This window comes from Ochotona princeps, chromosome 6 (assembly GCF_030435755.1).
Source record: "Ochotona princeps isolate mOchPri1 chromosome 6, mOchPri1.hap1, whole genome shotgun sequence".
NCBI lineage: Eukaryota > Metazoa > Chordata > Mammalia > Lagomorpha > Ochotonidae > Ochotona > Ochotona princeps.
Genome location: NC_080837.1, coordinates 4,315,743 through 4,325,928, shown reverse-complemented (window position 1 = coordinate 4,325,928; position 10,186 = coordinate 4,315,743). Strand labels below are relative to the sequence as shown.

The 10,186-nt window shown below is 48.7% G+C and overlaps 1 protein-coding gene across 1 annotated transcript in view; it reads left to right on the top strand.

Moving 5' to 3' along the window:
- The first annotated feature begins 283 nt into the window (after positions 1–283).
- Positions 284–10,186, top strand: part of PTPN9 (protein tyrosine phosphatase non-receptor type 9) — an 82,865-nt gene continuing 72,962 nt past the window's right edge. Inside the window, exon 1 of the mRNA XM_058665492.1 lies at positions 284–908. Within this exon, the coding sequence (XP_058521475.1) occupies positions 846–908 (63 nt within the window). The 5' untranslated portion in view covers positions 284–845. The remainder of the gene's footprint in view (positions 909–10,186) is intronic.

Here is a 10,186-nt window from a genome sequence, read left to right as displayed (position 1 = left end):
ACCCCCAAGGTCCTAGCTTATACTTTGTCCAGTGAAATGACAGAGCCACGAACAGGGAGAGATGTTGAGGAGAGGGGGAGATGGAGATGGAGAGGGGGAGTGGCGGGGGTGTGGAGAGACAGGGAGAGATGATGGGGAGGGGAGGCACGGAGGCGGCCAGTTCACCCGGGAGCTCATTTCTGGGTGCGACGCCCTCGGCGCTCGCCGCTGTCCGCGCCGGGAGCCGCCTCCGGCCGGCCGGGCCCCTCCCTCCCCGGTTGCGCGGCCGCCGGCGCCCGGGCTCGGGGCCTCCGCGCCGCCCGCCTGTCCTGGAGACGCTGAGTTTCTCAATGGAGCCGCGGAGGGCTCGGGCGGACGCGGCGCGGCCGTGAGCGCAGAGCTGGGCCGCCTCTCCTCGCGCCGTCCTTCCCTCCCTCCGTCTCGCTCGCCGGGCCTGCAGCCCTCGGGGGCACCCCGGCGCCGCGCGCAGCCAGGCCCCCGCGAGGCCGGGCGGCCTGGGGGGAAATTTCCGTCGCCGACCCCGCTTCGCCAGCCCTTGATTTCCTCTTTCACTGCGGGGCGTCTGCTAGCCGTTCTCCTGCGCCTGGTCTCCCCACCCCTCCCTCCTCAGGAGAGTGAGGGAAAGCAGCAGCATTTCCTCTCAGAGGCGAGCGAGCTGCCGCTCCCAGAGCTTCTCCTCAGGGCCAGCAGGCGCGCCGAGCGGCGGCGGCCGCCAAGGGCCCCAGCGGCGCGACCATGCGCGAGCCGGCCCCGGGCTGCTGAGGCGCGGGGAAGCGGAAGCGGAGGCCCGGCCGGCGCTGCGGGGCGATTGCAGGCCGCCGGCAGGAGGAGGCGGCGGCGGCGGGATGGAGCCCGTGGCCGCGCCCCGGCCCGACATGGCGCCGGAGCTGACCCCGGAGGAGGAGCAGGTAAGCGGGGCCGCCGCGGTGGGTGTGTCCGGCCCCCGAGGCCTACGGCGGCCTCGGCCTCCCCGGAGCCGGCCGCGGGGGCCCTCGGCCAGCTGGGACCGCGCCCCGAGTCCCGGGCCCCGCAGCAGGCCACCAACCCCGCGCTCCTGCTCCCCGGCGGCGCCTGCCTCCCGGGACCCCCGCGGACATTCAAGTTCCTCCAGCGGGGTTCAGGGTTTCCGGGGGTATCTCCCACCCCTACACTTGCGGGATCCCCTCAACTCGCTCTGACCCCTGCCCCTGCCAGAAGATGTGCTATTGACAGGGTTTTAGGGGTTCGAGTTATTTATTTATTTTTGAAGGACAGGCAAAGCCCCCGCCCTCATCCACAGCCCCTGTTGCGGGGGCAGGGTTTCCCGGGAGGGTGGTGGTGGTGGTGGTGGTGCTGGCGGATTCTGCAGGGTTGAGCCTCTCCTGTGCTCACCCCCACACCCTCTTGCGGCAGACTCGGGTTAGGGGCGCATCCCCTCTCCACACCCCCTCCATTTCCCTATCGTCTCCATCTTTCTGAAGCTTGCATTGGGCTCCATTGTCCCTACATGCTTTTGACCTTCAGTTCTCAGGAGGAAGTGGTTTGTGGTGTCCTTGGGGGAGTTGTTGGGTGGATGGAAGGGAAAAGCCAGGGCCCCTGGAGCTTTCTTTGCCTGCCCCATGTTGTGGCTGTGTGGGGACGTGGACCACTCCTTCGTGTGCCACTGAAGCGCCAGGGGCTTACTCTTCCACCGCTTGCCCCCCCCCCCCCCCCCCCGCTCAGCTAGAGCTGCGTCTGAGTCTCTGTTTAAAAAAAATAAAATAAAATCAGGAAAAAAGGTGAGGAATGGAAAAGGTGAGCTAACCACGTGGGTGACCCATTTCCAGCTCTGCAGCCCGTACTCCCAATCTCGAACTAGCAGCCCTGTGTGGAGTGTGTGTTTTTTTTTTTTTTTTTTTTACATACGGATGTTGGTTTAAAACCTGGTTTGCAAGGGCTCCTAACTTTTCTCCCTATATATATATATATATATGCAAATGACATTTTCCACACTTGGTGCTACAGCAGGGTTTCATCGTTGGATGTCTTGAGATAAAATCAATGTGCAGGGGGTGGGGGAAGAATTCTGCGTTGTCCACATGCAGGGCCTGGCCACTGCAGTTGGATGCTGTTGGGAGCTTAGTGCGGGCAGGTGGCTGTTAAGGTGTGATGGTGTCATTTGGGGGTTTCAGACACCAAGTTCTTTGTCAGTCCCCCACCCTATGATAGGTTTGAAATGTCTCTGCTCATGAAACTTAAAGGCATCAGACCTTGAAGCAAAGGGTGTAGATTACAGATTAAAAAAAAAAATAACAAAACTGGAGGAAGTAAATATTGAAGGGTTGAAAAAAAGTTTTGACTCATACTCTTTTTTTTTTTTTCCCTGTCCTTAACAAAATGCCTGATTTTCTATGGGCGTTTCAGAATGTTGAAAGAAGCAGAAGAGAAAGTTAGTTATAATTGCGAGTAATACCTCCTCAAATGTTAGCTTCATGCCATTTAGGGGTGCTCTTAACTGTTAAACTGATCTTAAAGTATTTAATGGGCAGCCAGTGTGTGTGGATGATCATGAGAAGTGGCACAGATGTCGCATGATGATGCCTCCTCAGACCATTTAAAAGCTTGTTTGGAGCCAGTTTGAAGCATGGAAACATCTTTAGTGTTGGAAGATGTTGGTCCTTTTAGAGGATCAGTTTGATTTTTGGAAATAGCAAAAGCATCTTCTGGCACTTCTGTTTTGTAAGTAAGATGGAGATGAACCTGGGCTGACATGTTTTCAGGCCAGATTAATGTGCAGGAAGGTCTCTTTGAGGGTGTGTAGTCTGCCTTCCAGAAGCTTCTGGAGCAGATCTTCCTGACTGATGCTTCCTCCTATACTGTCTGAAAACCCTGGAATCTTGGATGGCGCTTGTCTGTGTTTTGGCCCTTGTCCACAGTACATCCTCCTGTTTTCTTCAGTATCTCTTGAAGTCATCGGCTTCTTTTCACCACCACCGCTCTCCCTCTAGTAAGTTGCTGACTTGTCCAGAAGGCACTTGTGTAAGTCACATTGCAAACCTGCCCTGTCTCCACCCCAAGCAATCACTACCCCCCTGCAGTAGCTTTGCTTTTCTCTGGCGCTCCTGTGTGGGCTGAAGATCCTCACTGATGCTCTCACATCATCCCTGCCTCAGGCACCCCTGCCTTGTGGCAGGGTTGTAGCCGGAGCTGCTTGGCTTGATTGGAGACCTTGTTATGTCCCCTTTCATCTTTCAGTGGTCATTCTGGCTTCCTTGGGCAGACCTGGCCCTGTCACTGGCCATAGTGTCTGTCCTAAACATGACGTTTTTGTGCAACTGTGAAAAAGCTCCGTGTTGTAGGTTGGGTGTCCATTGCCTCGTGTGATGACTTACTGCACCTTGAGGAGCTATCTGGAATGAACTGAGAGTGGCTCCCCTTAGCTGGTATGCAAACACAGCATCACCTGCTTGCAGAGTGGCTGACACAGACCAGGGCATTGCTCCCTTTGATCTCTGTTTCCAAGTCTATTTTTCCAGCTAGGCCTCTGTTGAGCTAATACAAATCCTTGGTGGTAACTTTGTTGCCTTTGTTTTTTTTTTTCCAGCTCCTCATTCATGACAATGTTTACCATTGACTAGGTTACCAGGACAAATGTGATTTACCTTTCAAGAGTTCACATGAATAATAACAAAGTAATATTGGTAACTGTTGCAGAGTCGGGCTCTGGGTTGAGCTTTTCACAGTTTTCTCCTGGGGCAGTTAAATCCCCTTGGTTTTTGTAAACTAGAAAACAGAGAGGGGGAGGGGAGGGATAGAGAGAGAAGGAAGTTACCCAAGGTCATGTTAGAAGGCCAGTAATGGGGCCGTAATCTCCCCTCATTCTCTGCCTCCACAACCCGCATTTCCTCTATTAGACTGCATTACTTCCCATGCAGCAATTAGCCAATTGTCTCAGATGCTCAAGTGGGTATGGAAGGGCTAATTTTGTGGGTTTTGATATTGATATATAGGTTTGGTTTTGGTAATACTTCTTAAAATATGGTTTAAAAAGTATGGAGGAAAAGATTTTGATGAGTTTTACTCAGAACTATGTACTGCCAGCAGAAGCATATTGTATACTCTGTTTTATAAAGAAATTGTGATGAAATGGCTCTGGGGAAAAAATGTTTCTTACAGTAGAGTTGGCAGTTCTCCATGAAAGGAGGGGGGGTGTCACACTCACAATAAATTTTCTTTTCTTTGTAGCTTCTTTGCATCAGACTCATTCTGGAAGCCAAATTTGAAGGCTCTTCTCTGGTCCTGGCTGGAGGAAGCAGGGTGCTGTGTCCCAGATGCCATCCTTGGAGGGTGTTTGCGCCCAAGTCCAAGTCTTTTTTTGCAAGCTGCTGCTGGATGGCAGGGTAGAGGAAGGATTGTGGCTGCTGCTGGCCTGCCTGCGGCCTCATCCTGTGGCTTTTAATTTTTTCACAGCATGTACTCCCCTGGATAGCCTGGCTTGCAATTGGTTGTTTTTGAATTTCCTCAATCAGAATTAGCTTGGCCACAGGAGTTCAGAGTGTTGTACTCCTGTGCTGTGTGTGTGTGAGCTACAGAATGTTAAGTAGAAATCCTTGGGTTATACTTTTTTGTCTGTTTGGACAATAATTTTGAGAACCTTTTGTTTGGAATAAACTGTAAAGTCTGTTAACTGGAACTCGGGGGATATTGAGTTCTGTGATTGTAGCCTTGGAGGAACTTTTGGTTTTGTATGGATTTCCTTGTAGTGATTCACAGGATAGCAATTTTCTGAAGTATTGATGCTTCTATTCAAATTTTTTTATTTGAATAACTTATAAGTGCTTCTCTCACATTAAAATCAATCATGACTTAGTTTCTTTTTTGTTTTGTTTTGTTTTTTTTTAGATATCTTCTGTTGAATTTATTCTTAGAGTCTTTTTTTTTTAACATGACTTAGTTTCTATACTTAAGTTGCTGCAACAAACCATCCACTAATTTCAAGACCTCTAGAGATAATTATTTTTACATTCATATTCCTAGCAGCTCATAGTGTTATGAGAATTAATAAGGAAGTGTGTGTACAGCACTAAGTCCAGTGCTTATGTAAGATGAGCCATTACTGATGCTATTCCTTGTCTTTGAGTAGTGAAAAATATTAGAGTCAAGTTAGCATAAATCGACCCCAAGGAGAAAAATGTTCGTACTCCCCCAAATGTCACCTGGTGTAGGTTTTTATAAATGCCAAGGAACTGTTATCTTGCATTTTTACAGTATAGTTTCCCAAAATCTATTATGATTTTGTGCTGTGGTTTGTATTTTGTTAATGGAATCTTTTAAAGCTAAGAGTTGAGCTTCTGTCCAGTGGACGTTAAGAGATTTCTGGCACTTTTCCCAAGGGCCAAGAATTTCCCTTTTCCCACAGTCTTCCACGTCCTGTGCTAAATGCTGTGTGTCCCCCCGGAAGTAACCACATGTCAAGGGCCAGATAATTCATGGGCCTTGTAGAGAGGAAGGGACAGAAGGGAAAGGGGAGACCATCTCATTAACTTTGTTATTGACAGTAATTAATGATACTGTAATTGGCAGTTAGTGTCACACTTGGATGTGAGAATTTCATGTTAACAATTTCTGTTCCTCACACAAAGAAATGATGTATGTCTGAGGTGATAGTTATGCCAGGTACCGTAATCATGTGTTACCCCGTACTCTTGTGTGACTACTGTATGCCAATCGCAAATATTGAAGAGTGAAAACTCTTCTGAGTTAATCAAGTGTCTGAGCACACCAAGGGCTTTGTGACTTTTCAGGGACCTGGAGTTTTTCTCACAGGAATCCGACCTTGTAGTACTTCCTAATGAATTGGAAAGTAAGGCTGTCCTTTCGAAAGCAGCAGGACCATTTATTTGTTATCTTTCATCAAGTTCTAAGATTTATTTATTTGAAAGGCAGTGAAAGAGGGAGAGAGAGCAAGCAGGCAAGAGAGAGATGCTTTCTGTCTCTTGGCTTACTCCTCAAATGCCTGCAATAGCCAGGGGTGGGCCAGGCTGGAGTCAGGAGCTAGGAACTCCATGCTGATCTCCCATATGGGTGGCAGGGCCCTAAAGTGCTAGGGGCCATCTTCTACTGCCTTCCCATGCACATAAGCAGAAAACTGGATCGTAAGTGGTGTACCAGCTAGCGCTTGAACCGGAATTTAGATATGGGATACCAGCACTACAAGTGGTGGCTTAACTCACTGCACTACAACACTGCTTTTTATGTATTTATTTGATGCCTATTTTTACCTTATTTTCATGTACTTCAAAGGCAAAGCCATGGGAAGAACAGTCTTTGATTAGCTGGATCACTCCCCAAGTGCTCACGGTTGCCATGGTTGAGACATCTAGGTCTCCCATTTGGGAGCAGGCGTCCCAGGACTTGGGACTTACCTGTTGGGCAACCTCTTGCATCTGAGTTCTTTTGTTTTGTTTGTTTATTTTTAAGATTCACTTATTTTTATTGGAAAGGCTGCAGTGGCAGCTGAGCCAATCTGAAGCCAGGCTCCAGGAGCTTCCTCTGAGTCTCCCATGTGGGTGCAGGGTCCCAAGGCTTTGGGCCGTCCTCAACTGCTTTCCCAGGCCACAAGCAGGGAGCTGGATGGGAAGTGGAGCAGCCCAGCACCCATAAGGGATCTTGATGTGTGCAAGGCGAGGATTTAGTCACCTGGCTGTTGCACCAGGCTTGGCTACTTGCTTGTGATCCAGCTAATGAGTACCCTGGGGCACAGCCTGGGATGGGTCTGGTATACTTGTGTCCCTTCCACTAGGGTGACCTGGGTTAAGTGCTGGACTCCTGAGTGTAGTCTGGCTGTTGAGGGCACATGGGGAGTGAAGCAGTAAATATGCTTGTCTGTTAAATTAAAAAACAGAGTCCAACAACTAAAATCCAGAATTTGTTCCCAGAATTGGTGGGCAGGTTCTAAAGAGAGCCGTCTGTGACTTCAGGACTCGAGAGTGTAGAGGCACGAACCCATGGATTTGTTCATTGTCACCTTTGTGTCGGTTTTCTTTTCTTTTTTTTTTTTAAAGATTTTAATTAATTTATTACAAAGTCAGATATACAGAGAGGAGGAGAGACAGAGAGGAAGATCTTCCGTCCGATGTTTCACTCCCCAAGTGAGCTGCAACGGGCCGGTGCACGCCGATCCGATGCGGGGAACCAGGAACCTCTTCCGGGTCTCCCACGTGGGTGCAGAGTCCCAAAGCATTGAGCCGTCCTCGACTGCTTTCCCAGGCCACAAGCAGGGAGCTGGATGGGAAGTGGAGCTGCCGGGATTAGAACCAGCACCCATATGGGATCCCGGGGCTTTCAAGGCGAGGACTTTAGCCGCTAGGCCACGCCACCGGGCCCTTGTGTTGGTTTTCATAGACATCATTAGTACAGTCATTTAGAAAATGGATGTTTAGATTCTCTACAATGACCATATGTTTTTTTTTTTTTAAGATTTATTTATTTATTTTTTTTTTTGAAAAGTCAGACGGAGAGGAAGATCGCCTGTCTGCTAACCCACTCCCTGAGTGGCCACAACAGCCAGAGTGAGGTGATCTGAAGCCAGGAACTTCTTCCAGGTTTCCCACATGTGTGCAGGGTCCCAAGGCTTTGGGCTGTCCTCTACTGCTTTCCCAGGCCACAAGCAGGGAGCTGGATGGGAAGCAGGAACACCGAGACACGAACTGTTGCCCATATGGGATCCTGGTATGTGCAAGGTGAGGACTTTAGCCACTAGGCTTCCATGCTGGGCCCGTGTTTTTTTTTATAGCTATTGACACTAACATTTTGTGGAAGAGTTGTATGTTCTCTGCATGGTTCAAATTGTGGTATTAAGTGTTGAGGTCCTAGTATTTAAGATGAATGCATGCCTGGGCCTTCTGTTTGAGCAGAAAGATTTACAGGTAAAACTCAGCATTTGGGATATAGGAGTGGACTTCGGGAATCTCTGGTTTCTTTATGTAGCTGTTGGTGTTTTGTTTGATATTTCTTTTATTGTTTTTAAAAATTATTTTTATTGGAAAGGCAGATTTGCAAAGAAAAGGAGAGAGAGAAAGATTTTCCCTTAGCTGGTTTACTTCCCAAATAGCCAGAGCAGGGCTGGTCAGGAGCCAAAAGCTTCTTCTTGATTTGATGTGCAGAATCCCTAGGACTTGGGTCTTCTTTTCCTAGGCCACTAACAGGGAGCTGGATGGGAAGTGGAGCAGCCATCACATGAACTGGTAGCCATATGAGTTGGTGGTATAGGGTAGCAGCTTTCCCTGCTATGCCACAATGCTGGTTCCAATATAGTATATGTATATATGTATGTATACATTTATTTATTTTTAAGGATTTACTTATTTTTATTGGAAAGGCAGATCAGATGTAAAGGAGAAACAGAAAGATCTTTCATCCGCTGGTTCACTCTCCAAATGGGGAGCTGAGCCAATCCAAAGCTAGGAGCCAGGAGCTTCTTCTGGGTCTCCCACATGAATCCAGAGTCACAAGGCCTTGGGCCATCCTCAACTGCTTTCCCAGGACTTAAGCAGGGCGTTGAATGGGAAGTAGAGCAGCTGGGACACAAACTGGTGCCAGTATGGGATACTGGCGATTGCAAGGTGGGAATTCAGCCATTTAGCTCTTCTGCTGGGCACTGTTATATTTACTTTTAAAGTTTCATTGTATTATTTGAGAGACAGACTTATTCTATCCATTAATTTACTTTCTAAATACCCACAATAGTTGGACTATTTTGCCAAACTGAAGTAAGGAACCAGGAATTCTACCTAGGGCTTTTATATGGGTGGCAGGGACCCAACTACTTGAGCTGTCACATGCTGCCTCCCAGGGTTGGATGAACTGGAAGCTGTATGGAAGGGGAGATTCATTCCAGGTCCTCTGATATGAGATGTGAATGTCCCTCATGGTGACAACCCATTGTGCCACAACATCCACCCATATTTAAACATTCCTATTTGTTTTGTTTGAGGGAGAGTTAGAGAATGAACCTATGTACTCCCCGGGTATTCAGGTCTTTCCTGTGAGTACTTGAACCATCACCTGCTGCCTTCCAGGGTCCATGAATGGATTAGCAGAAAGCTTGGATTGGAAACAAAACTGGGACTTGAGCCAGACACTTGGCTATGGGACGTATGTGTCTTTAGTGGTAGCTTAATGGCTGTACCAGACACTTGTCCCCCAAATTCCTGTTTTTAAGTTGCAGATCTTCCCTTGGCACATTTATTATTTATCTAAGTATGTATCTTCAAATACTTCATTTAATTCACGTGATGGAAGATTCTAGTCAAAAATGAATCATTCTGTAGCACCACCATAAAAAGATAAAACTAGCCATTTCCAGGCTGGTGGTGTTGCTTCCATATAGGCTCTGATTTGCTCCACTGCTGTCCTGGCTGCTCCACCTCTGATTCAGCTCACTGTTAACAGCTCTGGGAAAGAGCAGAGGATGGCTAACTGCTCTGCACCTGTGAGGGAGATACCCGGAAAAATCTCCTAGGTTCAGTCTAGCCTAGTGCCAACTGTTGTGACCATTTGGGGAGTGAATCAGAGAATGGAAGACTTTCTCTGTAACACTGCCCCCAGATAAACAAAACATATGTATATGTGTGTGTATGGAACATTGGGGTATATATACGTGTATAAATGTACATATATGCCAGCCATTTCCACAGCTTTTGTTGTAGGGGTTTCCAAAGACGGAGGACTTTACCTGACAAGCAGGTGTTGTTGAGGCCATGTGGTGTCCCTGTTGCTGACCGCCCCCCCCCCCCCCATTTCCAAGCGTGGCTGTTTACAGAGTCTGTTGCACCTGCAAGTGAGGTGACTGTCAAGGATGTGGCCGAGTTCTGCTCAGTGTCAGTGTCAGCCCAGAGGAAGTGTTTAGAGCCCCTTCAACAGGCCCATGCTGCTGAGTGTGGGCCAGGAACTTGCCTCCAGCAGCTGGTCCCTGTTCTGCTGAGTTGTAGGTTTCCCCGGCAAGGAGCTGTCATGAGGGCAGGGCTGTGGTCTTGGTGTACTCTGTGAGGGTTCAAGATGCGTGTGTGAAAGAGAGAAACCGTGTTAGCATCATTCACTGCTGAGCACGGGGAACAGGCAATATTGTCTGGCTAAGGGTGATTTTTCAGATACAGGGACAGTGGGAGGAGCGGTCGGTCGGTCATCCAGGCAGGGAGGTGCTGGTGCTCAAATTGTTGACGGAGTA